General features: G+C 55.9%; 1 protein-coding gene across 1 annotated transcript in view; it reads right to left on the bottom strand.

Annotated features, from left to right (window-relative positions):
* The window catches only part of PTPRN2 (protein tyrosine phosphatase, receptor type N2), a 546252-nt gene that overhangs the window by 504779 nt on the left and 14044 nt on the right, over positions 1-27429 (bottom strand). Inside the window, exons 2-6 of the mRNA XM_018047462.1 lie at positions 15189-15245; positions 14561-14944; positions 10393-10641; positions 10229-10277; positions 9921-10112 (exon numbers count right to left, since the gene is read on the bottom strand). Coding sequence (XP_017902951.1) covers positions 9921-10112; positions 10229-10277; positions 10393-10641; positions 14561-14944; positions 15189-15245 — 931 coding nt within the window. The remainder of the gene's footprint in view (positions 1-9920; positions 10113-10228; positions 10278-10392; positions 10642-14560; positions 14945-15188; positions 15246-27429) is intronic.

The raw sequence follows: 27429 nt of genomic DNA, 5'->3' as shown, positions 1-27429 counted from the left end.
CCACCCACCAGTCCTGAGATCTGACTCCACTGGATTCCGCGGAGTTCTGAAGCTGGTTATGGGGTAACACACTTTGGGAAAATCAACAGCTGTGGAAAGAGAGGAAGCGGATATTTGCCTTACCTCTCAGGTTAATGTAAAAGCTCACCCAATCAAGGTAATAACATTTTCAGTGGTCAGTGCTCAGGGAAAGTCGCTCAGTCGTGTCCGACTCTTTGTGACCCCACAGACTACACAGTCCATGGGATTCTTCAGGCCAGAATACTGCAGTGGGCAGCCTTTCCCTTCTCCAGGGGATCTTCCCAACCTCGGGATCGAACCAGGGTCTCCCGCATTGCACGCAGATTCTTTTCCAGCTGAGCTATGAGGGGAGCCCGTTTTCAGTGCAGGTTAGAAGGCACAAATTACACTATGCCTTCATCTCTAGGAACACTCAGGCACCTCTTATAGGGGAGACAGGCCACACAGACACAGGGACAGATCCCAGAGTGGCCCAGGCCTTCCTGCTGGTCACCTGTGCCCTCTGAACTTTCTAAGTTAAAAGGCATCACCGTGACAGTAAGAAAAATTAATTCTATAAAAATTACTTACTCAGAATGCACTGCCCGCCCCTCAAAGTTTTAACATTGGCTTTAGTGACTGTAAATGTGTGCCCAATGCTTGGCAAGGAGGGCGGTGGGCATCAAGCGTTGGATGCCAGAGCCAAGGCCGGGTGTGGCCGTGGAGGTTTCGCGGGCTTTGACTGTGAACCTCGGCTTGGTCCTGAGCCTGAAGTCCTAATGAAAACCTCCGCAGAGCTGGCCTGTCCAGCACAGGCCTCTGGAGGAAACGCTTGGTCAGCGCTTATTCAAAGGGACAGAAAAGGAGCTGCAGGCATCTGACCCGTGGGAATGGGCAGGGAGCAAACCACACACTGCAAGAGCCTCTGATGAACAGTGTTTAGCCTGCACAGTTCTCCCTCCTGCAAACTGCGACTCGTGCAGCTGTGCAGTGGCCAGGATTTTCCTGAACATGCAGAATTCACTTTTCTGAACTCCACCTAGTTTGTACTCTGTCCATGCCTGAAAAAGTGAGGCTCCTCTGTGCGGCCTCACCCTGGAGAGCCTGGAAACCTTTCCAACAGCAAAGCGGGGAGGCCGTGTCCTCCGGCCAAAGATGCCAAGGCTTGAGACATTCGACTGAAATGGAGACGGGAGAGTGGCCTCTGACGGGGGGGAGGCTGGTGCCCTGAGGGCTGGATGCCCCCCGCGGCCCCAGGGCGGCCCCCACAGAGGCCGGGCTGGCACCCCCGTCTGTACGCCTCGCTCACCTGATGGCCTCCTGCGGAAGCCTGGACTTGTCGCCCAGCTCCCGTCCCGCCGTGGCGTCACAAGCCCACTGTCTCACCCTCTGTCCTGCTGAACGAGCAGCTGCCGCCTTCCACACTCGGGGACTGTGAAAACCTTCTGGACTCAAATGCCGCTGCCCTGGGGTCTGTTTCAGGTTTGTGTTTCAGCTAGGTTTGTTTCTCTCGCCTGACATCAAACAGCCAAATTCCGAACCGGACAGACCAGTGCCTTCAGGCAAACTACTTCACTGCCTTGACTGTGCAACGCGGGAAGCTATCAACACGCAGTGGATAAAGCACGCGCCAACAGAGGCTCGGCCGCAGCAGTCGCTCAGCCGCTGGCTCCGCGGGACACGCATCCCACAGGCGCTCGCCCTCTGGCTGTGAGTGAGGCCCTGGAGTGAGAACCCCTGGGGGTCCGCCTCTGAGGAGCCGAGTGCAGACGCAGACCTCAGACCCGACTGGACCCCCTCGGCGTGAGCGGGCCCTCTCGTGGCCTGGGAAGCTGTGCAGCTGAGACAGAGCAGGCCGACCGGACACACTTCAGGGCGACAGCGATGCTTCAGGACTCGAGCCGTCGGTCCTCACAGCTCCCCGGTCAGTGGAGACGCCCTGACAGAAGCCGCAGGGCGGCGGTCTCACTCTGTACCCAAAACAGCACGTGAGCCAAGCTCCCCTTCTCTGTGACGGGAAACTAACGCCACCATAGGCAGCAGAAGGTGTTCACAAAACAGGGAAGAAACTATTAAGAACCCACCTCTGTACCATTTTTATTTGAATAAGCCTGTTCCTGGGTCACAGTCTAACAGCCAAACTGGAGTAGCTCTGTGCTCAGTGGAAGTTTTTAAACAGAATTGAACAAGAAGATGCAGAGGAGGAAGCCAGCCCCATGGGCGCAGCCAGCAGGCCTCTCGGGAAGCTGCAAACGCAGGCGCGGGGCAGCCAGGAGCACCTCACAGGAAGTGCCTGACAGTCTTCTGTTGCAAAGCTAGGAGAAAGGGAGCATTCACCACTTATTTCTGCATAAGTAACCTTGATTATTGTGTGTGTCAAGAGCAAACTAATAAAATGGGTAATGCAAAGGGCCCAGAAAAGTCCGAATCATGGGAAGAGGTGCTGTCGCGGTATATGTGTTTCCCCCGAGTTTGTGGAAATACATTCGCTCACGCACCCTTTCAGTCTGACTGCGGTGGTGACTGTGAACCCCGGAGAAGATGGGAGGTCAGATCAAAACTCCAACTTTGATCAAAGGCCAAACGTGTCTCTGCCAGCGCCGCTAGCGCAGGCTCCGGACGCCCCAGCGGTGTTCCTGTTTGTTGGCTTGCCCGCTACTGAAAGTGTTACTTTAAAAGATAGAAAGTTAATCCCCACAGTTGCTACCCATTCTAGCAATCACTTCGAAGTGAAGTGAAGTCGCTCAGTCATGCCTGACTCTTTGCAACCCCATGGACCCCAGGCTTCTCCATCCATGGGATTTTCCAGGCAAGAATTCTGGACTGGGTTGCTATTTCCTTCTCCAGGGACTCTTCCTGACCCAGGAATCGAACCCGGGTTTCCTGCATTGCAGGCAGCCGTTTTACCCTCTGAGCCACCAGGGAAGCCCAGCAATCCCTTTACCCTCTTTAATTAAAACAAAAACCAAAGGCTGACCATCCATGCCTCCCTCAGCAAGCAGGGTCTCATCTAATGTTCGTTGCGCCCAGGAATGACACCTTATGCACGACTCCCATCTCACAGACGAACCAGCAGCGGCTCCAGGTGCGGACGGTACCCACCACGGGCTTGCGTTGCAGCCTCGGGACATTCTCAGCTCCCCAGATGCGCAGGGTGGCCCAGGGTCTGGCCCCCGTGTCTCCTGCCCACCCTCCCACTGCTCCTCCTCCCAGGCAACACCCACTCCCACCAGGGAGGAGCCCCACAGGGAGGAGCCCCCCCTGGCCGGAGCACAGGCACTCAGCAGCCCTTCTCCCGCCCCCCCCCCCCACCGCCGGCCCCCGGGCTGGGAGGACACCCTGAGGCTGCAGCCAGGCCCTGGACCTTTGAGCTGCCCCGGCTTCTGAAGAGCCCAGCAGACCACCCGGCAAGAAGGGAAAGCCTGCGGCCCGGACAGTCCTGAGGTCTGAGGAGGGGCCCGGGCCTGCCCCTCGTGGGTGGTCAGGATAGAGCCTGCCGCAGGTCTGCACCGGGGGTCCCGCCTGCTCCCCGCCCGTGGGGCTCCGCTCCTGCGCGCGCTCTACCAAGGCTCAGCCGCCGCCGGGCAGCCACGCCCCCTGAGGAGGCGGGGCCGCCGGGGGGCGGGGCGAGGCCGCTCAGCGCGTCCCCTTGGCCTCTGGGCTGCAGCAGCTGCCGCTGCCCGCACGCCTACCGGACAGGGAGCCCTCCTCCTCGGGACCCAGGCTCGTCCACCAGCGAGAGGACCACCACCACACGCGGGACACGTCGGCCCAGGCCCCGAGGAGGCTCGGGAGCGAACCCCGAGCGGCTGACGATGGCAAGGGCGTCCCTGGAGGTCCCCAGGGCACGGAGCTGCTGGCTGGCTCCAGCCTCAGCCGCCGAGGCTGGGGAGGGCCGTTCTTGCAAAGTGCGGACATTCACAACACTTCTGCAGAAGCTGAGGAGCCTTCCAAGACCAAGGTGCGGAGGTCAGACACGTGCGCCGGCGTCGCCCACGCAGAGACGCAGCCGCAGAGAGCAAGCTGATGCCTCCCGGAGTGGACGCTCCATGCAGCTGCTTAAGAAACAGGCAGCCCTGGTCCACAGGGCCACCTCCCGGCACACGCCCACCGCCCGGCACACGCCCACTAGGGCCTGTTCTTTCTGCAGCCCCTCCTCTCCCCAGAGCGGCAGCCTCATCAGGGGCAACGGGACACTGGGGAAGCCGCTTGGGAGGAGAGCCGATGGTCAGGACGGCAGGGTCCACTGTGTCCTGCCAGGCTACCCAGCTGACCCCAAACTTCTGCAGGAGGAAGGAGAAGGAGTAGGCGCTCTCTCAGCTGACCTCCAGCCCCGGCCACTGCCCCTTCCTGCTGAAGCCAGTGACTCTGAGGCCCGCTGGGCACCAAGCGGCAGAGGCTCCCAGGGTGCCCCAAACCAGATGAAGCCTTTGAGTGAGACCAGCCTCTGGGAGCGTCCGTCTCCTGGGCCTGGAAGAGCTAACGTCTCTGTGGCTCTTCAGCCCTTTGAGGATAGGGCCCTGCAACGGGCTGGAGTCCTCACAAGATTCACGCCCACCTGGGACGCGACCACACTTGGAAAGGGGGTCTCTGCGGGGCTGAGGATCTCGAGATGAGGCCATCCTAGGTTTAGGCTGGGCCCACAACCCACTGGCCGGGTCCTTCCGGAGAAGAAGGCACAGGGAGCACAGGGAGGCCAGGACGGGGCATCTCAGGACACCGTCTCCCCCTCAGAGGCGGGATCCTTAAGACGAGATGCTGTCTCCACCTGGGGCTCCGCCTCCCACAGAGCAGGCACCGGACGGGCGCACAGCAGGCCCCGGGGACAGAGCCCCTGCATCCGCGAGCGTGCCCGTGGGCCTGGCCCTTCCGACCCCACGGGTGGGTATGCGCAGTCCCGGGCCTCCACCCAGAGGCACCGAGCACCTCTCACTGGTCTCCTGGCTCCTACTTCTGCCCGACTCATCCCACCAGGGTCCCCATGCCCTCCCACACAGCGCATGCGGCCACAGGAAGTCCTGCGTCCCAGCAGCTGGTCCTGCCATCAGGGGGTCGGGGCCAGACTTCGCGCCACAGTTCTCAGCGTCTGCAGAAACTAGCTCAGTTCACCGAGGGGTCCTTCAGAGCCCCTCCAGACTGGGGTTCGAAGGTCACACGTCCTCGGTCTCCCCAAACGGGGAAGGATGCAGCTCAGCAACAGCCTCGGAGGGACTGGCTCCGGGCCCCTCGGCCGCGGCCTCAGGCTGAGCATCTGTCCGCACACCTGCGCTGGGAGGTGGGACAGTCCTGTCTCTGACCTCTGAGCTGTGCCGAGCCTCAGGGAGGCACCAGCAGGACAGGCGCTGGCCTGAAGCCTGCACTGTGACCGCCCAGCACCTCTGAGATGAGTCCTGCCTTCATGCCGAGAGCTCGGCCCTCACTAGTGTCCACCGTATCAGGTCTCCTGTGCAGAGTCGGGGAGCTCGCCGCTTCGTCGATGGCAGCGTCTGTTTCTCTCCCAGCTGGTGGATGGCGGGCGGAGGCAGCCCACACGAGGCAGGGTTCTGCTCGTCTGCCTGCTGGGCGCAGAGCCCCAGCTCACAGTGCCCAGCAGCTTCCCACTGTCCCCGTCGGGCACCAGAAGCCCCCAGCATCACCCTCAGTCTGTCCCAGGAAGGGGCCACCGTGCCTGGCGAAGTGCCTCCATGCACCCCTCTGGTCTCTGAGCGGCAAGTCCACCGCACAAGGCGGAGGCCGTCAGAGACCTCCAGTGCCGAGACCCCTCCCCACGAGGCATCTTCCATTCAGCTGGGATGTGTGGCCAGCACTGGGCCCACTGGAGTCCAAGGGCAGGGACCCCACCACCCAGGCTCATGCTGCCCACGTGGGTTCTTGGCCAGGAGCCCCCCGTGTAAGTCAGGGCTCCCTGGAGTTGCAGCCCCCCACCCAAGGTAAGCAGACGTCCCCCAAGGTAAGACCTCCCCACCGGAGGGCTGTGGACCCTGGGCAGCAGGGATCCTTGGGCTCTCTCTGTGACCTGGGTGGACTCCATCCCCGTCCTGCAAGCATAGGGAGGCCCAGCCGATGCCCCACACGCCTCCCCTCCATGACCCCCCAATTCCTTCCTCTACAGTGCAGACCTCAGCCTTCCCATTCCAACCAACAGAGGTGAGCTGGCTAAAGGCCCATGACAACAAAATCTGAACTCAGGTTCAGTTCAGGAGCAAAGTAATCCTCTGTACTGGGTTTGCAACCAGTTGTAGGAAGTTATGAAAAAAACCAGATTCTAGCATATGCGTGCATTTCCTGTGCAGCTCACTCGGTGCCTGGACCCAGACAGAGGCACAGATAGACGTGCCCTCCAGCAAGCACCACGCGGCCTGTGTCCGCCGCCCCGCCCCTCCCGCCTGCCTTCCCAACCGGAGGCTGGCAGGCACCGGGGCCCAGGCCCGGCGCTTCCCGACGTCTGTCCAGGGCTCAGCCCGGACACAGCACAGCGGGCGGCTCCCAGCTGTCCCGCAGTGATGGCTGTCTTCTCGGAGAAAGCACCCGGGGAGGCAGACCTCGGGTCAGCGGCGAGCCACAGCCCAGGCATCACCTGCAGTCCCTGAGCCTGAGTCACAGCCCCCACCCCAGAGCGCGGGGGTCTTCCTGTGCAGGCTCTGGGGGGCACGAAGGTTGGGGGTCTTCCTGTGTGGCTGGCAGGCTCTGGGGGGCACTAAGGTTGGGGGTGGCTCTGGGGGGCACCCGTCACACGGGGACATCCACTCCCGACCCGTCAAGCCTGAATGAGGTTGGGCCTGCCGGCGGGTCCAGTCAGACGGGGAGCCAGGGACCCACGAGTCCAGCAGACTGGACGGGAGAGCTCCCTGACGCCCGGGCCAGTGTGGTCACCCCTCATCCCACCCCCGAGGGAGGCGGGCTCCCAGCCCACCCGGAGGAGGGGGGCCACTGAAGCAGGGACTGAGATGGGGCGCTGCCCAGAGCAGCTGCTGGGACAGCTGAGGGCAGGCTCAGGAGCTGGGGCACTGGGCCCCAAGGGCGGCCCGGGGGGCAGCGGCTGTCAGCCACGGCTGAGAGGCTTCCCTCTGGATGGAAGATGCCCCCCAGACAGAAGCTCAGCACATCTTCCCGAGCCGTCTGTGAGAGGGGGCACAGGGGAGAGCAGGCGCCTTGGGCACGGGGCGGGGGGGCTGCGGGTAGCAGGCGCCTCGGGCACGGGGACAAGCAGGCATCTCGAGCTCAGCAGCGAGTGACGTATCAGAGCCACCCACCCAGAGCCCCACCAGAGGCAGCTCCCAGGCAACGAGCCCACGGACGCGGCCGCTTCAGGGTGCATGCCAACACGGCTGACGCTTCATCGTCCCCTCACGTCCGGGGCCGTGGACACAGGCTGTGGGTCCCCACCCTCTGCAAGCCCCTCACACTAGCAGCCAGGCTGTGGCGCTGGAAGGAGGCTGTATGAGCCACCCACCCTCCGGGGTGGGGAAGACACCCTCTCTGGACGGGACAGGAACTGGCTGCTCCCGCACAAGGCCTCGCAACAGCAGCCCAGGCAACAACCTTCCTGACTGACCGGCCGGCCACAGGCTGCACCTGCGGCTTCTCGCCTCCAGCTTCACTCTCCTCTCCAACCTCTGCTCCAAGACCGCTCGTCTGCACTGGGCAAAGCGGCCCCTCCACCAGCTGCTCGAGCCAGCCAGAGGCCGGCCCCTCCCGGCCTGCGGTCCCTGGGCCTGCCCACTGCCCCACCAAACTCTGCACCCAGGCAGCACCCCGCAGGCACCTGGGCCCTGGGGATGCAAGGCCTGGGCCCGGCTCTGCTGGGACTGGAGGCCGGGGCAGGCAGCCTCACCGACTCCAGCACGGATGCCCTGGGGCCTCTACGAGCATTAGAACCCGTGCTGAGCCCACACAAACCAGACACCACGGTGCCCCCTTCAGAGGGTGTCTGCCGACTTCCTCCCCGGCCCAGGCTGCCCTCCTGTGGTGACTCATCGCACACACAAGGAGACCCCCTTCCAGGCTCCTTGGCCAAGCTGCGTCTGCCTGGTGCACGATAAACGGAAAACCTCTCAAGGAAGAGTCGATGACTCAGGGTGACGTAGTCTAGACTCAGTCCCCAGGACGGACTCCGGAGTACTTCCTGAAGTCACGGCTGCCAGCATCTTTCGTGGGAGCGCGTCGGGGGGCTGGATGTTCCCCTCAGAAGCTGTGCAGCTGTGAGGCGGAGCCCCGGGGCTGCCCCGGGCCTCCCCTGCACCCCATCCCTGCTCCCTGTCCGTGAGGTTCCCCTGCGGCACTCCCACAGCGAGCCTGGCCTGCGTCTGGCCACACCTGACCGTGGACAGTGGCCCCACCTGTCGGCACCCCACCCAGCCCTGAGTCGGAGCTGCCCTGACACGGTCTTCACGCGTTGCAGGACCCAGGGTCCAGTTCCACTCAGGTCTTCGGGTCCGGCCCTGCTGTCCGTGATGACGGTGGCGGCCCAGCCCCACCCACCCCAGGCGGGCAGCTAGGTTACACGGCGCAGCCCCGGGCACACATTCGCATCTGGTTCCCGTGACGATGACGGTGCCCAAAGGACAGAGTCTGCTGCCAGTCCTCCACCCACGAATCACCGTGTCTGTAGCAGATCTCACGGTGCTGGGCACCACGCACAGCTCCTCTCCAGGGCCTGTCAGAGAAGCGGGGTGTGTGCTGATGCCCGGACACCCAGAACAAGCCACAGAACAGCTCCCAGAAGCGGGTCATCGGAGCAGAGGCTAACCCCAGAGGACGGGAGCTCAGCAGAGAGGAAAGCTGAGCAGGCCGCAGGGAAACCTGAGTTGTGGAGCAGACTGCTGACCAGGGGAGCATGCACACGGCTGCCCTTGGAGATACTCTAGACACGCGGCCCCAGGAAGGCCGTGAAGACGATTCACCAGGTCAACAAGGGACGTGGTTTCGAAGGCGGTGAAGCAGAGGAGGTGACGTCAGCAGAAATACTCGCGCTGGGAACTCTGGACGTGGAACGTGCAGAGGATAGAACGGGGGAGGCTGGGCCAGAGGTAGAAAGGTGCAGGACAACCCACCGAGTCACAAGGAAGGTGCTCCTCTGAGCAGGCTGTGACCCAAGAGGCTGGGCGTCAATGGGGCTGGACTTTAGATGACCGGCCCTCAGGGCATCTGACGCCTTAAGTTATAGGCCCTAAATCAACATCAGGGTTTCTATTTCCACTTGTACACACATAACCAGCATTAAAAGACTTTTAATTTTTAAAAAACTATTTTAAAGGCCCTGGGATTACCACAATTTCCCCACTGATGGTTGAGGCTCACCGAGTCTCGGGGTGGCCGGGCCAGGCCTCAGCCCAGTCCTGCGCCTGCGCAGGGCGAGGGCCTCAGGCACCGGCCCCGTGAACGCCCTCCATGTTCAAATGCCTCGCTCAGCACACAGCTGTGCACCAGGCGTTGAGGGGAGACATGCAGCCTGCAAGCCGTGGCTGGCTGCACGAGCACCTCCGTCTCCCAGAGTACTCTGGGAGGACGGCACGGGCCTGCGAGGCTTTTCTGAACAGGATGTCCTTTTGGCCAAGAAGGTCCCACTTTAGGAAACGGCTGTTTTGCCAGACATTACACACAGCACGACAGGATCCCTTTGCTGCTTTAACTACTAATCTTAGACTTAGGAGGTCTGTATCAAGTGCATCGGAGAGACTGAGACTCGCAAAAATGCACAGCTTCACAAAAACACTGTTAAAGGGGAAAGTCAGACGAGCGTCAGCTCTGCTTCCCAATCATGAGTCTTCCAGTGTTGACACCGATCTGTGCGGACCTTCCTCTTCCCCTTCACGCCAGCAGGCCAGTCAGCAGCGCACCGCCAGCCGGAATTAAAATGATGTATGAGGGTAAAGAGCCCGATTAACAAACCCAGGTTCCCTTCCCACGCCAACGCTCACCACGAGGACATCTCCAAGCTGCTGAGAAGGATGTTTCAACGTCCTCAGATCTCTCGGCTGCTGGCAAGGATGCTTCAACGTCCTCAGATCTCTCGGCTGCTGGCAAGGAATGCTTCGGTGTCTTCAGATCTCCAAGCTGCTGGGAAGGATGCTTCACTGTTTTGGGACGCTCAGCATTCCGTCCTTCCCCACCTCTAAGGGCGGAGGCAGGTGGAGGTCTCTGGCCCGAAGCTGCGCCTGGGGGAGGCCGCCAGTCCTGAGCCAGAAGCCGCCAGGCAGAGCCTGCCCGGCAGGGAGACGCCGCCCACCTCCGTCATCCACTCGGGAAGCGGGGCTGTCAGTGCCGGCGATTTCACCCTTCCCGGCCAAGCCCAAGTGGGAACAAGCCACAAGGCAGTGGTTTCTGCTCGGTGGGGTCCTGCCCTCGGTAAGACAGCAGAGGACATCGAGAGCCGCCTCTCTCCCAACAAACCGCTGTCCGCCCTCCTTCCCAGAGCAGGCCCGCGCCGCGTGCCACAGCCACGGCCTGGGCTGGGGCTCGGACGCAGACACCAGAGGAGCCAAGGCCGACTGAGGCCTCCGGGGGGCGGGGGGGCGCTTGGAGCAGGACCACGCCTCCCACGGCGGCCCAGACCTCCCCACCTCCTTTCAGGGCACAGCCCTCGGGCGCCCTCGCCAGGGTGCAGCCCAGGACCACCCCAGCAGAGGCGCCCGCAAGCCCCTGCACGGCAAAGGAGAGCAGCGCAGCGGCAAGGCCGGCTTCCGCTCCCAATTCAGGAGGCGTTTCCGGGAAGTGGAGGCGCCGTCGGCGTTATACAGCCATCCACATGCGAGGCGTTACTGCTGAGCTCTCCTTCCCCCAAAGACGGGGCTGTCACGGATGTGGATCGGGAAAGCAGTGTCTTCACTCTAAACCAAACGGCTTCCAGAAAAACCTATTCTGTCGCTTGTCCCACTTCCTGCTCTAAAACCTGTAACACCGCCTGGACGCTGTGGCCAGAGTCGCGTCCTCCCTGTCCTTTTCAGTGAGTCACAGAGCGGGAAACAGTGGGGGCTGCAGCCAGGGGAACAAGACACCCCAGGTTCCAGCAGAGCCACGCAGAGAACCCCACCCTTATCCTCCTGTGGTTTCTAAAGCCGACGCACTTTTCAGACAGCAGCCCTGGGCCCCGTTTCCCCACGGTCGTGTAATGGCACGAATGAGTCTCAAGCTCATTTCTGGAGAGACGACTCTTACACTTCCTGAAGCCCCTGTGGCCCAGATCTTCCTTTCAGGCTTCAGAATAAAAATGCTCCAGTTCTGCCTGTTTACCAGGTACATGACCAATTACAAAGACGCTAGCTTAGACACTACACACTAACTCCCATGTACTCTCAAGTCTTCAGACAGCAATTTCAACAGAACCACATTTAAAAGGAAGAGCTTAACCTGTTGCACATTATTGAGACCCACCCCATTTAGAATCATAAGTTTTGTTTGTTTTCTGGAGTCTTCAAGTTTATTTCTAAGTTCGGGTAATAGCACTGAGGTTTTGAACCCTAACTAGACTATAGCTGAATTAGTTATGCAGAAATGCATTGATAAAACGATACCTAAAGTTTCTGGCATATTTTCCTTTTTGTAACTTTTCCAAGTGAGATATGTCGAGAAGCAGCTTTCCTGCGATGTGCCTCAAAAATAAATGCAGAGAATGAAGCACACCAGATGGCTTGGACTGAATCTAGCAGCCGCGAGTAATGACTTTTAGGACAGCTGGGTAATGTACTCTTTGCTCAACAACATGTTTGATCTGAAACACAGAAACGGTCTATGGCTTCCATGAAAGTGAGGGAAATGAAGCTGAATGGGGAGCAAGGCGCTGGTTTTCTCTCCGACACGCTCCGTGCTGCTTTGAGAGCCATATGGTCTGTTTGATATAAATGGGCTATAGCTGAAATTTAAACCTTTTACATTTAGAAGTAGTGATCAAACATTTATGTCACAGATTCAGCAGGAGCTGTGAGGGAATAAAGAATTACTATTGGGGATAAAAAATAGAGCTTGTCTTCGCTCTAAGCAGCTAGGTCTCTTTCCCTCACTGTAAGATCTGTGCAGTCTCTCCAGAGGGGCTGAGACCGAGGCCACACTGCTGTCAGAGCGGAGGCTTGTCGTTAGCAGTCGAGCTTCATCACAGAGATACTTCAGCAAAATCCACCGTTCAAAGAATACCTACAAAAACCTGTCATGAAAACGCAAATTTCCTGGAATTCCTATTTCACAAGTTACTGAATCTCGCCTCCGGGATGGAAACTGTGACGGAGTCAGCAGGGCTGAGGTTAGGGTTCCACAGAAACCCAATCACGACATTTAAACATGAAGGGGCCGTGGGCCAGGCGGGCTCTGGGCTGCACAGACACCCCTGGAAGTGGAGATGGGGGTCCCTGGGCTCAGGGAGACTCAGGGCACATGCAGGGGGCACCCCGTTTCCTGAGACACAGATATGGACGCGGGTGTGAGCAGGAACACTCCCAATGCCACCAGTTCCCAAGCCACAGACACACATGTACTCTTGCACATCTCAAAGAGGATAAAATAAAGGTAAGATGGAAATAAGAAAAAAGAAGAAAAATGACCGCCCGCTGCACCCGAAGCGGCAGATACCCCGCGAGAGGCCGTGACCGGGGGAGACTTGAGCTCCGGGTGACACTGATGGCTGGGCACTGGGCTCCAGAAATCGGCCAGCTGACCAGTCCATCCAACTCACTGTGTGGCAGCGACGGAGACGGGACAGGTCAGCGAGGCGGCCCCCCGGGGTGGGGACGATCCTGCCTGAATCTGAGGCCACAGGCTCCAGCTCTGCTCATCGACCCAGAGCAGCAAGGAGCAGAGACCGCAGGCGAGCACCCCTCGTGTGAAAACGGGTCTAAGCCCTCCATTTTTAAGGTAACAAAGGACAGGCTGAGTGGCGTCGGACGGATGAGGCGGGCCTTTGGGAAAACACTCAGGTGAGAGGCCCAGGGCTGGAGTCAGGGGAGCCTGGCCACCCTCCTCGGCCGGGCTTCAGGCGGCAGGGCCCTGGCAAAGTGCAGGCGGCCAGCATCAGGCAGCCTGGTCCTGGGGGCCACCCTGCACCCTCAAGGCCCGGCCGTCCAGCTGCGGCCCCCATACAGCCTGTCTTCACTGAGACCAGGACGTCCCGGGGCTCCTCTGACGGGCCTGACCGATTCCTCCTCTTCCAGATGCAGACAAAGGGAAGCAGAGAGCTGGCAGAGGAGCAGGGCCAACAGGACCTTCAGCAGACGGTGGCAGGGTCATGGAGCCCGGGCCCTGCATGCGACCAGCCCTGCGCAGCCCTCCCAGCCCGCGGGCCGAGCATGCGTTCCCGGGGGAGGCGCGCACATGCACGTGGCTGGCGGGCCAAGCGCGTTCGGGTGGGGGGGCGGCCGGTGCACACGCACATGATCCATGGGGCCCATGCCCCACAGGCGTCCCCACACACATGAAGCCTGCAGCAGGGTGAGTGGCCCCGCCCACCCTCCTCACGGGGGCCATTCTCCGCTCGGCTTGGTGAAGCCGAAGGGAGGCAGGGGTGGACCCTGCCACACTGACCCCACTTGGCTATAAAGGATGCAGTCTGGGGTAAGCGGGGGCACCCCCTCAGGACCGCCCCCCCCCCCGCACCCCGGAGCACGTGCTGCCTGAGTCTGTGATGAGAACTTGGCTCCGAGCACCCAGGGGCACACCTTCACAGGAGCAGGGACATGGTGGCCCTCCCGGCTCTTTTCCCGACAGGCCTCTGGCCAAGCTTAAGCACATACTGAGCACACGGAGCAGACTGCCCATGTCCTCCGGCGCGGCTGACGTCAGGGGGCCCTCCAGCAGGAGCCGTCCTCAGAGCAGGGTGGGCACCCGCCTGTCCGGGCCGGGGAAGAGCTGGGCGCCGGGGGGCTCCATGCTGCCCTGCACGTGGTCAGGTGGTCCTCGCTGCTCAAACAGACACGGGTCCCTGTGTGGCTGTGCCAGTGCCCTGTGGCGGGACTGCAAGCTGTCATTGGTGACTGCAGGTAAAAGGCACTGCCCTCCAAGAGCTCGGCCTCAGCTGCTCACCTGAGGCCTGAGGAGCAGAGACTGGGGCTCCCCGGGGAGGAGGGGCTCTGCCCAAGGCCACAGCGTCATCTCCTGCCTAAGCTTGCAGCCTCGGGCCCACCCCACGATCACAGGAGCCAACCCCTGCAGATGAACCCTGCGCGCGCGTGCGCGTGCACACACACACACACACACACACACACGCACACATACACATCCTGTCAGTTTTGCATCTCTGGGAACCCCGACAGTACAGCAGTCAGGGCAGGGTTGGGGTGAGGAGGGAGAGAAATATGCAAATACGTCCTTACAAGGGTTGACCCACAGGTTTGCACAAGCACGTGGGGTGCAGGGGAGATGCACCAGACTTGGTCAGTGTGAACCTGGACTCAGAGAGACGCTCACGGGAGGTGGGCTGGACCTTCATCTGAATAGGTGACCCAGCGCACACGGGGAGGGGGTAGGTCCACACAGAGCAGGTGCAGGCGGAGATGGTGCCCAGGAGGGGTTGGGGGCGTGCTGCGTGTTGCCAGAAGCAGAGGGGAGAGTGCTGTGGAGGGCAGCTCCCACCCGCTGGGACGCGCAGCCAGGAGCCCAGAATGATACACCGGACGCGCAGCCAGGAGCCCCGAATGATACACCGGAAGTGCAGCCAGGAGCCCCGAATGATACACCGGAAGTGCAGCCAGGAGCCCGGAACGATACACCGGAAGTGCAGCCAGGAGCCCGGAATGATACACCGGAAGTGCAGCCAGGAGCCCCGAATGATACACCGGAAGTGCAGCCAGGAGCCCGGAACGATACACCAGAAGTGCAGCCAGGAGCCCGGAATGATACACCGGAAGTGCAGCCAGGAGCCCCGAATGATACACCGGAAGTGCAGCCAGGGGCCGGGAACGATACACCGGACGCGCCGCCAGGAGCCCCGAATGATACACCGGACGCGCAGCCTGATTTGCTACCAGGAGAGAGGCTGGTGCGCATATCTAGTTCTGCCCAGACCTGAAATTTTGCTTAGTCTCCAAATTACAGTGGCTCTCTTAACCTATAACCAAGTGTTAAAAGAAGGTGTCGTGAAACCCAACGAACCCATCTCTAACCTGGGCTGCATATGAAACTGGCTTCTATGCGAGGAATGCAGCACCGGTCGCTTCCCTTCAGGCCGAAAGGGAGGAAAGTCATCTTCCCAGCAGGCAGCATACCTGGTGAGCGCATGCAAGGTTCAGGGTAATTCGCAGAGCGTCCGCGACGGCTGCTTCCTGCGGCTCAGAAGGAGGCGGGTGGTGAGGGCCTTCAGGGACGCTTTCCTAAAAGTCCTGTCAAAGGCTGCCCTTTCAGAGAACTTTTGTCCCCACACAGAAACGTGTGAAGAAGAAAACCCAAAGCACTCGCAGCCCCGGCAATCTGAGGGACTGCTGCTATATCTGCGCAGCTGCTTCCCTTCCCGTCCAGGCTGTCTGCACACAGTGGAGGTGGCGATATTTGCACAATCATGGTTTCCTTTTTCACTAACACTGTGCCTCAGGAAGCTTTTGTCCTAGAAAATGTTCATTCTTTTCCATTTTAATGGCACAAAGCACCTGTCATCCACTCGTGGCTGCTCTGCCGCGCTTCTCTTCTGCACGTGTGTGTGCTGTGACTGCTCAGCCGTGTCCGACTCTCTGTGACGCCACGGACCATAGCCTGCCAGGCTCCTCTGTCCGTGGGGTTCTCCAGGCAAGGACACTGGAGTGGGTGGCCATGCCCTCCTCCAGGGGAGCTTCCTGACCCAGGGATCAAGCCTGCATCTCGTGGGTCTCCTGCACTGACAGGCGGGTTCTCACCACTAGTGCACTCTTCTGCATAGGAAGGTCATTTCCGATCAGCAAATGTCCTGAGTGGATTGTGGCAGATTCTCGGCAGCCAACAAAATACAGCGGGGAGGGAGTCACAATTTGATTACAGCTATCACCCCAGATTTTGCTCAGAAAGTTCCACCCATGTATTTATATTTTATTTAGTCACTTCTTCCAGAATTATTTCCAATAAAGATAGCTATTTTTTTTATAGCAATGGGAATTTACAGCAACAAATAAAAAGAAGCTATTATGGGAAACCATGATCAATTAGGATTGATCAAATAGTCAATCCCAAAGGAAATCAGTCCTGAATATTCACTGGAAGGATACTGAAGCTGAAGCTCCAATACTTTAGCCCCTGATGTGAAGAGCTGAGTCACTGGAAAAGACCCTGATGCTGGGAAAGATTGAAGGCAGGAGGAGAAGGGGACGACAGAGGACAGAGGCATCACTGACTCGATGGACATGAGCTTGAGTAAACTCTGGGAGTTGGTGATGGACAGGGAGGCCTGGCGTGCTGCAGTCCATGGGGTCACAAAGAGCCAGACATGACTGAGAGTCTGAACAACAACAACAATTTGTTAGCAGAACAAATTTGGAAGAAATCAGAAGCAATTAAAACTTCTGTCTCGGTATCAATTAAGTCACTTTCATTGCAAATCAGAGAAAATATAACTGAAACCAGCTTGAAATCTGGGAATGTGTTGGTTTGCATAACTAAAGCACCCAGAAGACAGCGCCGATCTTGGGGAGCTGCACGCCTGGCCGCCCTGTGCTCCTCTCTGATTGCCGCCACCCCCCCACCCCCCCACCCCCCGCCTCGGGGCTCATCTGCGGGCTCCCGCCTCTGGGTGACAATGGCTGCATGCTCACACCTGCGGTCTGTCCACCTGAGCACTCGCAGGAAGTCCTATGGCTCACCCTGATTGGGTGGTGGGGTCACATGACCACTCCTGCCCCATCACTGCGGCCAGGACCATGGAGAGCTCCCCAGACTCCAGCCGAGTGAGGCTCTCTCACAAAACGTGAGGGAGAGGAAAGGTGCCTGCAGTAATGAGGAGAGGGCCTGCCACGTGAGGGGTGAGGGTGTGCACGCTGGGCTGACGCAGACAGGCATGATGTGACAGGGTCAGGGCAGACAGCAGTCTGCGGAAGCAGCTACCCTCTTCCTGCCTGGCAGAGACCCTGGGCATGAGGGCCAGGGACGCCGTGCAGGGGGCCTGCAGCCAAGCTTCACAGCAGCTCTGCCAGACGCGCTGGGCCTCTCCTGCCCCTTTAACTGGCCGTCCCTTCCCTAGAGAGACCCAGGCTGTGGTTGCCCCCCTCCCCCAAGCCGGCCCGCTGGAGGTCTGACTGCTGCACGGGACCTCCTCTGAGCCTGACTGTGCAACCACTTGACAGCTGCACGCGCTGGACAAACGTCAGCCCGCCTGCTGACCGCTGCCGCCTGCCTCAGACAGAAAGCCGCCCCCAGCTTCCCTGGCCCTGGGGACGGGAGGCCGCCTCGGTCGTGAAGCAGGGACGCGCACACAGAGCCAGTGCCCACTGACAGAGGCTGGCAGGGGCACTGCCCGTCGAGCAGGACTGAACCGAGGGGTTTCAGGTGGTAGTGGTGAAAGCACTGAGCGCTTAGATGTTTGCTGGGTCCTTTCTGAGGTCACCCACATCACTGGCTCCCTGGTAAAGGAGACCAGGATGGAGCTGAAAGCTTGTCCCCTGTGTTCAGCAGCGTGAGGACTGCCGCTGGAGCATCTTAATGAAACTGTTGACAAGTCATGCTGTTTTCAGCAGCCACACAACTGGTTGTGGCCTTTCATCATTTCTGTAATCAAGTAACCCTTTCTGATTTTCCCAGCAAACAGAAATATCAATCCTGAACCTCTTTTTATTCCTAAAGTATTTGCTTCTCAAAATCACGTTATAATCGGTATTAAAATGAAGCCAGCAGAGCCAGGTCCAACCTCAAACCTTGCTTTAATAGAGACAGGAAATTGGGCGCAGACACCGAGCTCACATGCACGCCCGTGCCCTCGCTGATCACACACAGCAGGGAGGATCCGGCCTGACCTCACCCGGGAAAGAGCTCACCTGGCGGGCCTGCTGCTGGTCTGAGGGAGCGGCCGACCCCCAGAACTCCAGTCTCCCCTCCCCGTCTCCCCATGTCTTGCTGTATCTTGAAAGATACTGTGTGACGAAGTGACGCTGGCTGCCACGTGCCCTGGTCTTAAACACACTCACACATCTAGGTGGAGGCTGGGAGGTGGCAGAAGGCACAGGGTGCCCACCCTGGGAGCCATCCTTGGGGATGGCTGTGCCCCATGGAGAGTCCTGGAGCTGGGCTCTGGGGAGATTGTTCCTGGATACACATCTGTCAGTAGTCAGACTCAGGTAGGGGTGGAGGGGGTGCGTTGTCCACATAATCACCCGAAAAAAGGCAGTTCACGCCTGAGCGCGTTTTCTCTAGGGGTTGAAGAGACTGGCGCCAGGAAGCCAGCCTCGTGGTTCCACTTGCAATAGACTTCAGGGGCGTGAGAGGGAAACGAGCCGACTCACTCGTGTTGCGCCTGCTTCCGGAGCACCCACCCTTCCTGGCCTTCCGTTGTTCTTGATCTTGCTGTCCAGTCCCTCTGTCCTGTCCAACTCTTTGCGACCCCATGGGCTGCAGCACGCCAGGCTTCCCTGTCCTTCACCAACTAACTCCCAGACTTTGCTCAAACTCATGTCCATCGAGTCAGTGATGCCATCCAACCATCTCATCCTCTGTCGCCCCCTTCTCCTCCCGCCTTCAATCTTTCCCAGCATCAGGGTCTTTTCTAATGAGTCAGTTCTTCCCATCAGGTGGCCAAAGTACTGGAGTTTCAGCTTCAGCATCAGTCCTTTCAATGAATATTCAGGACTGATTTCCTTTAGGATGGACTGGTTGGATCTCCTTGCAGTCCAAGGGACTGTCAAGCATCTTCTCCAGCAGCACAGTCTGAAAGCATCAGTCCTCCAGGGCCCAGCTTTCTTTATGGCCTTCTGCAGGCGCCGGAACTGCTAACATGACCAGCACGTGGGTCTCTTGCTGTCTGGGACTTGGGCTCTAAAGCATGCAGCGGGAATGGAGGATGCCTGTCTGTCTCTTCACCATGCTTTCCAATGCTCGCAGCCACCTCCTGGGGTCACCCAGATGCCCCAAGTCCTGGTGGGGATGTGGGTGCAGATCGGCAGCCAGGCAGGCAGCAGAGAGAGGAGCCTGCAGGCCTGGTCCTCACCACCACACTGGAGCCACAGGGCGGAGCGTGGGTCATGGTGGGACACCCCACGGGGGGACCCCGCATCCATGACATTCTGCACGTCCAGAATTTGTTAGTTTTTAAAAGGCTGTCTCATCATTTGATCCCCAGTCAATTTGGAGGCAGCCAAACATTCACGGTGAGAATGAATCCATCCTTCATTTGTTACCACTTTATAGAATGAAGCCACAAGAATGTCCCTGAACTTAATTTTTTCTTCCTCATGAAGGGAAACAGGTATCAATACAATCTCTTAATTGTAAAAACATTCATTATTGTCTACCGAACATGTTGAAGGAGTAAGGGTTTTATATATATGGATATCTCTGGCTGTGCCGGGTCTTTGTTGGCGGAAGTGGGATCTCCAATCCTTTGCTGCACGTGTGGAATCTAGTTTCCTTGACCAGGGGTCCAGCCCGGGACCCCTGCATTGGGAGTGAGGAGTCTGAGCCACTGGACGACCAGGGAACTCCCAAGAAGGTTTCATTTGACTGAAACACAGGAAGACAGACAAATCTGATCTCTGCAGGAGTCACAGCTGTAGATGCAGCCGCTCAGGAGACGCTGGGCGCTGAAATGGGCACAGGAGACGCACGGTGGGTGCGGCCCCCGTTAGGGGCTCCAGGGACTTTGCCCACATCGGGCACGCACTTGCCTGCAGGGCAGTGTTATCAGACCTGCGCAGTGCAGCCTTCACACGCTTCCCACATGGCTCAGTGGTAAAGGGTGCCCCTGATAATGCGGGAGAGCCAGGTTCAATCCCTGGGTTAGGAAGACCCCCTGGAGGAGGAAATGCAGTGCACTCCAGGATTCTTGCCTGGAGAATCCCAGGGACAGAGGAGCCTGGTGGGCTACAGTCCATGGGGTCTCAAAAGAGTCAGACACGACTGCGTAGCTCAACAACAACACTACCTACAGGACACGTGCCCAAGCCTCGCCTGATCTTCACGTGCGACCCCAGCAGCTGCGGCCCTGGAGCAGCAGAAGGGCCACCAGGGGCAGGCCCGCTGCGCACAGGTCCCCGCACCGTCTTCCCTTCCACACACAGAGCACAGGACTCCACTGAACACAGCTGACACGGTCTTGAAAAAGCTGAACGTTGTTCAATTTTTTTAAGTTGAAGGGTTTTCATATGCACTGTATAAGTCTAAAAATGAATTTTTTCATTTAAAAAATTAATAAAAAAGAATTTACAATAGAATATAAATTGTCTTCCAGTCCAGTCTTGCAACCTCCAGCTGCCAGCGGATTCTTGGCATCCTCCATAGAATGTTCTCCCACACACAAGGACAGAACCACATTCAGTTCAGTTCAGTCGCTCAGTCGTGGCCACCTCTTTGCAACCCCATGGTTATAGCACACCAGGCCTTCCTGTCCATCACTAACGCCTGGAGTCGAGTCGGTGATGCCATCCAACCATCTCATCCTCTGTCAGCCCGTTTTGTCCCAAGCATCAGGGTCTTTCTCAGTGAGACAGTTCTTCGCATCAGGTGACCAAAGTATTGGAGCTTCAACTTCAACATCAGTTCTTCCAATCAATATTCAGAACTGATTTCCTTTAGGATGGACTGGTTAGATCTCTCCTTGCAGTCCAAGGGACTCCCAAGTCTTTTCCAGCAGCAGAGTTCAAAAGCATCAATTCTTTGGTGCTCAGTTTTCTTTATAGTCTAACTCTCACATCTATACATGACTATTGAAAAAGCATAGTATTGAATCGATGGGCCTTTGTCAGTAAAGTCATGTCTCTGCTTTTTAATATGTTGTCTTGTTTGGTCATAGCTTTATTTCCAAGGAGCAAATGTCTTTTAATTTCATGGCTTCAGTCACCATCTGCAGTGATTTTGGAGCCCAGGAAAATAAAGTCTGTTGCTATTTCCATTGTTTCCCATCTATTCGCTATGAAGTGATGGGACCAGATGCCATGATCTTAGTTTTCTGAATGGCGACCTTTAAGCCAGCTTTTTCACTCTCCTCTTTCACTTTCATCAAGAGGCTTTTTAGTTCCTCTTCCCTTTTCTGCCATAAGGGTGGTGTCATCTGCATATCTGAGGTTATTGATATTTCTCCTGGCAATCTTGATTCCAGCTTGTGCTTCATCCAGCCCAGCGTTTTGCATGATGAACTCTGCATATAAGTTAAATAAGCAGGGTGACAATATACAGCCTTGACATACTCCTTTCCCAATTTGGAACCAGTCCATTGTTCCATGTCCAGTACTAACTGTTGCTTCCTGACCTGCATACAGATTTCTCAGGAGGCAGGTCAGGTGGTCTGGTAGTCCCATCTCTAAGAATTTTCCAGTTTGTTCTGATCCACACAGTCAAAGGCTTTGGCATAGTCAATAAAGCAAAAGCAGCTGTTTTTCTGGAACTCTCTTGCTTTCTCTTTCCATGATCCAACAGATGTTGGCACTTTGATCTCTGGCTCCTCTGCCTTTTCTAAATCCAGCTTGAACATCTGAAAGTTCTCACTTCACAGACTGTTGAAGCCTGGCTTGGAGAATTTTGAGCATTACTTTACTAGCGTGTGAGATGAGTGCAATTGTGCGGTAGTTTGAGCATTCTTTGGCATTGCCTTTCTTTGGGATTGGAATGAAAATGGACCTTTTCCAGTCCTGTGGCCACTGCTGAGTTTTCCAAATTTGCTGGCATATTGAGTGCAGCACTTTCACAGCATCATCTTTCAGGATTTGAAACAGCTCCACTGGAATTCCATCACCTCCACTAGCTTTGTTTGTAGTGATGCTTCCTAAGACCCTCTTGACTTCACACTCCAGGATGTCTGGCTCTAGGTGAGCGATCACACCATTGTGGTTATCCGGGTCGATAAGATCTTTTTTGTGTAGTTTTTCTGTGTATTCTTGCCACTTCTTAATTTCTTCTGCTTCTCTAGGTCCAAACTGTTTCTGTCCTTTATTGTGCCCATTTTTGCATGAAATGGTCCCTTGGTATCTCTAATTTTCTCGAAGAGATCTCTAGTCTTTCCCATTCTGTTGTTTTCCTGTTTCTTTGCATTGATCACTGAGCAAGGCTTTCTTATCTCTCTTGCTATTCTTTGGAACTCTGCATTCAGATGAGTACATCTTTCCTTTTCTCCTTTGTCTTTCCCTTCTTTTCTCAGCTATTTGTAAGGCCTTCTGAGACAACCATTTTGCCTTTTTGCATTTCTTTTTCTTGGGGATGGTCTTGCTCACTGCCTCCTGTACAATGTCACAAATCTCCATCCATAGTTCTTCAGGCACTGTATCAGATCTAATCCCTTAAATTTGTCACTTCCACTGTATAATCGTAAGGGATTTGATTTAGGTCATACCTGAAAGGTCGAGTGGATTTCCCTACTTTCTTCAATTTAATTCTGAATTTGGCAAAAGGAATTCATGATCTGAGCCACAGTCCGCTCCCGGTCTTATTTTTGCCGACTGTACAGAACCGCATTGCTTAAACTCAATAGGTCTTCATTCTTGCATTCTTTGAGTCTTCTTGTGAAAGTTAATGAACACAGAGAAGTGTGCACAAAGCTTGATAGTATAACACACAGTTATCAAGTATAACACACAACTGTTCGTAGAATCACTCCCCCGGCCAAGAAATATAACCCAGCCGGAAGCCCCCGGCCAAGCACAGCCGTGCAGGGCGCCGCTGTGTCCTCTAGTTCTCTAGCCTTCCCCTCGTAGATCTGGACTCACGTGGCCTGGACTCCCGTGTGCCTTCCTGCTTTCACTCGACTTTGTACGTGATCCGAGTCATCACAGTTTGCTCAGTTTCACTGCCGTGGAATGTCTCTACTGTGTGAGTGTAAGGAATGCACAGTATATTCAGTTTATACTCATAAATATGAAGAATATTCATACAACATGGAAAATACATGAATTCCACCATATGAAATATTCATTTTGTGTCTTCTGCCCCTTAAGTGCGTTTGGGGATTTCCTGACTGGCAAGCTTAGGAACAAGGCTACTTGTGAGCGTCGTTTGGGGGTGTCCTGGGCATGCAGGGCACTGCAGCTGCCGTCCACGGCCAGCTGGGCTTGGGCAGACTTTACTCCACCACCAGCCCACACGCTCCTGCTCTGCATTCTCAGCAGCACCCGGAATGGGCGGACTTGTTTCCACCCGTCTAGTCGGTGGCCCTCCATGTGTCACGTGGCTTCCGTTTCACTTCTCTGCTTCAGTAACTAGTTGAACACCACCTTATTAGTTTCAGTCGTTTGTGCTTCTACCTCAGAAATTCCTGTGCAAGTGTTTAACCAACTTGTTCTTGGATGTCTGTCTTTCCTTAAAGGTTTATGGGGCGTCTCTATGTCACTGATCACGAGGCCCTTCCTGGGCGCACATGGTTCACCTTCTCCCACTACTGTCCCTTGTCTCAGTTCCGTCTTTATTAAGAGATATTCTTGATTTTAAACGACGTTCTTGACAGCTGAAATTACCAATCTTTTACCTCGTGGACACAACTAAGCGACTGAACAAGAAGAATTTTGTTGTTAGTGCTTTTTAAGTCCTATTTCAAAAACCTCTGTCTACTCTGAGGTCATGAAAATGTACTCATAGAAAATTTTTCACAGTTTTCACTTACGTATCTAGGAGTTGATCTACATGAAGAAACGAGGTCCCGTTTCATTTTTTCTAGGATGGATCCCAGCTGTTCTACAGCTTTGTTTTTTCATTCAAAATACCTTGAGATCTTTCTGTCTCTGCACATACACAGTTCCATCTTGAGGATAAATCATGATCTGAAGAGTAGTTAGGATATTCATGTGGTTTTCTATTCCAGTGTTTCAAAGACTCATTTTACATTTGATTCTTTACACACATATTTAAGCATATTCATCATGGATTTCATAGGTGTAGGCCTAGGGAGTTAAAAGCAAAGGCATTTTATATTTTCTTAGATATTGGGTTTTCTGTCTTGCTTTAAAAATTTAATACTCTGTCAAAATTATTAAAAATTCCCCTAAGTTTTCCTTTAGTGTTTATGAAGTCCCATTATATTCTTAAGTCTTTGAGCCATCTGGATTTTATTTTGGGGTGAGAAGTTTGGGAGGGATCCAGCTATATATTTTCCGAATGTCTGGCCAGTTGTCCCCAAATCATTATTGAATAATGCATCTTTCCCCGCTGATTTAAATGTCGTCATTATCATATGCTAAATGCTCGCAGCACGGAGGCTGTTTCAGGGCTTTCTGTCCCCTCCCTTCAATCTGTCTGTCTGTTCGTCATCGCTGCTGCTCGGGTGTAAGGACCCCATTGTCTCGGAGCACCGGGCGTGGGGCAGTCAGTGGCCCCCACACAGCCTCCCTGCTTCACGACCTTCCCGTTATGTCTCAGTGTGAACTTTAAAACTAGCCTGCTCAGTTTCAAAAGAAATTCTGTGAATGTTTTGTTGTGCTCACTGAAACACCAAGGTACTCAGAGAGCACTGATACACTACAGTGTTGGAGCTTCCTACCCAGAAACACTTCCTACCCAGATAGCAGAAACACTATCTGCTGACAACTCGCTCCTTCGCAGTCTGAGAGCAGGTCCCGTCTTGCTGTATGTGTGTGTGCATGTGTCCGTGTGTGCGTGCATGCACACGCATGTCTGTATGTGTGAGTGCGTGTGTGTGTTTGTGTGTCTGTGTATGTGTGTGTGTGTGAGCGTGGATGTGTGTGTGTGCGTGTATGTGCATGCATGTCTCTGTGTGCATGTGCACGTGTCTGTGTGTCTGTGTCTGTGTGCACGTGCGCATGTGTCTGTGTGTGTGCACGTGCGTGTGTCTGTGTGTGTGCGCATGTGTGTGCGCATGTGCACATGTGTCTCTGTGTGTGTGCGTGTGTCTCTGTGTGTGCACACATGTGTACGTGCACGTGTATCTGTGTGCATGTGTGTGCGTGTCTCTGTGTGTGCGTGTGCATATGTGCATGCGCATGCACATCTGTGTGTGTGCACGTGTGTGTGTCTGTGTGCATACGCACGTGTCTCTGTGTCTGTGTGCATATCTGTGTGTGCATGTGTGTGTCTCTGTGTGCACGTGTGTCTGTGCGTGCACATGCACGTGTGTGCATGTATGTCTGTGTGTGCACACGTGTGTGTGTCTGTCCGTGTGTGTGTGTGTGTGCACGCGTGCACGCCTTTCCCTTCTCTCCACCAGGCCCTTCTCCCACAGCTGCCATCTGGGGTCACAGGCTTTCTGCCTGAAGACCTCCTGCTGGTTGTTCCTAGTCAGGGCACTAGCAATAAATTTTGTTTTTTTGATGGCCTGAAAATGTCATAATTTCCCTTTCCATTTAGAAAGATTCTTTCTCTGGGATAGACATTCAGTTTGGTGGCTGTTTTCTTTCAGTTCTTTGAAGACATTCCATTATCTTCTAGCCACCCCCAACTCTGCGGAAGCTGCTATCAATGGCATAAGAAACCACCCCCAAAACCCATGGCTGAAAACAACAAGCGGTGCAATTCTGCATGAGTCTGCGAGGGAGCGGGGGCCGGCTGCGGGGCTGTGCTCCTGCGACTCTCCTCCTGGGGGTCTGGGTATAACAACGTCAGAGCAGCAGCATCAAGACCTCATCCTTCTGACCTCGCCTGATGGTCAAACGAGTCATAGCCAAGGCCAGAATCAGGCAGCGGGGCGGAAGCTCCTCCTGCGATCCAGGCTTGCCTGGTAGAGGGCATGCGTGCAGGAAGAGGGAAGACCTGGGGCTTACTGCCATCTTGCCCGTGGTTTTCTTAGAACCTTTGAGGTTAGACATGTTTTCTCTGGCTATGATGGCTTTTTTAAATTTGTGTTTTCAACAGCTTCACTATATTGCTCCCAGGTGTGTGTGTGCACACACACATGCCTATTCTCTGGATTTGTGGTGCTTCCTGAGCTTTTGCGTGATGTCTCTCCCTTGTTCTGGAAACCTGCTAGTCTTCATCTCCTCAGACGCTCTGTCCCTTCTTCGTCTCCTCCCCTGTGGACTGTGACTCACAGTAAGCTCCCTCCCTGTTCATGGGTCTCTCCGTCTCTTTATATTTTCCATCCTTTTTTCTCTCTGGATAGTGTCTTCTTTTTAAGATTTTTTTTATGTGAACCATTTTTCAAAGCCTTTATTGAATTTGTTACACTATCGCTTCTGTTTCATGTTTGGTTTTTTGGCCCTGAGGCATGAGGGATCTGAGCTCCCTGACCAGGGACCAAACTTGCAAGCCCTGCCCTGGAAATCGAAGTCTTCACCACTGGACCCCCAGGGAAGTCCCTGGATACGGTCTACTGACCTATGTCACTCCTCCCCACTTACACTGTGTCTCATCTGCTACTAGACCCATCGGCTGCATTTCTAAATTCAACATATGCATTTTACAGGGCTACCATGTCTGTGTGGTTCTTCTCTACAGACTGTAGAAAATCTAAAAATTCTCTGAAACTCTCCACTTACCAACTACTGTTTCAAACAGCTGAATCACCGGTGTTTCACCATCAGAGGCTGATGACCTCAACACCCGCACCGTTTCACATCTGCCTCTGCCACCCCCCATTCCCTCTCGCCCTGTTGACACGCACAGCGGTCTTGGCCGAACGCTGACGCAGCGTGTGAACGGTGGAACCCCTCGCCGGGCTCTCAGCTGCACACAGGGCCTCTCCTCGGCTCCCAGCAGCCAAAGGCGCAGGGCGCCGGCCATGCACCCTTCATCCTGCTGCATTCCCAGCCTTTCACGGTCTGACCAGAGGCCTCGCTGGTCCACCGGGGTCCTCACACCTAGGCAGGCCCTGGCCCAGCGCGCACGCCCGCAGCAGCTCTGCGCACCTGCTCTGGGCCTGCTCTCTCTCAGCCTCCCTCCGAGGGCCTCGATGACTGATCGGCCTGGACTGGCCCATTGTCCTGCGGTCCTGGGACTTCAGGTCCTGGCTGTTGTCATAGCTCCATGCATCTTCTACCAGAAGTTTTCTGTACTTTATCCAGCTTTTCTATTTGCTCTGAGGTAAAATTTTTCTGTTGCAAACTGGCCATCACACCCAGAAGCAGAAATGTCCTCAGCAAAATTCAAGGGGGCTTCACAAATGGCCTGTGCATTCTTCAGGTCACTCCAAGACGGCTTAAACTCCTGATGCCCCTACTTTCTTTCACTGCGTCTTCTTTTGTTGTTGGTGTTTAGGAAAACGCTCCATCTCTGCGTTAAGCATGCAGCTTACACTGTCAGTAGCTCTTCAGCGGGTTCACTGAGGTTTTCCGTAAATAATCATATCACCTGAAAACGACGGTCATGCTGTCTCTCCCCTTTGGTTTTATGCCTCTTATGTTTTTCACATTTGTTTGATGAGCTGATACAGAGGTCTCGCCCTGGGAATTCTGATTCCATTGGCCTGGG

Source organism: Capra hircus, chromosome 4 (genome assembly GCF_001704415.2).
Source record: "Capra hircus breed San Clemente chromosome 4, ASM170441v1, whole genome shotgun sequence".
Taxonomy (NCBI): domain Eukaryota; kingdom Metazoa; phylum Chordata; class Mammalia; order Artiodactyla; family Bovidae; genus Capra; species Capra hircus.
Note: the sequence above shows the minus strand (reverse complement) of the source record. Positions and strands in the feature narration are given on the sequence as shown.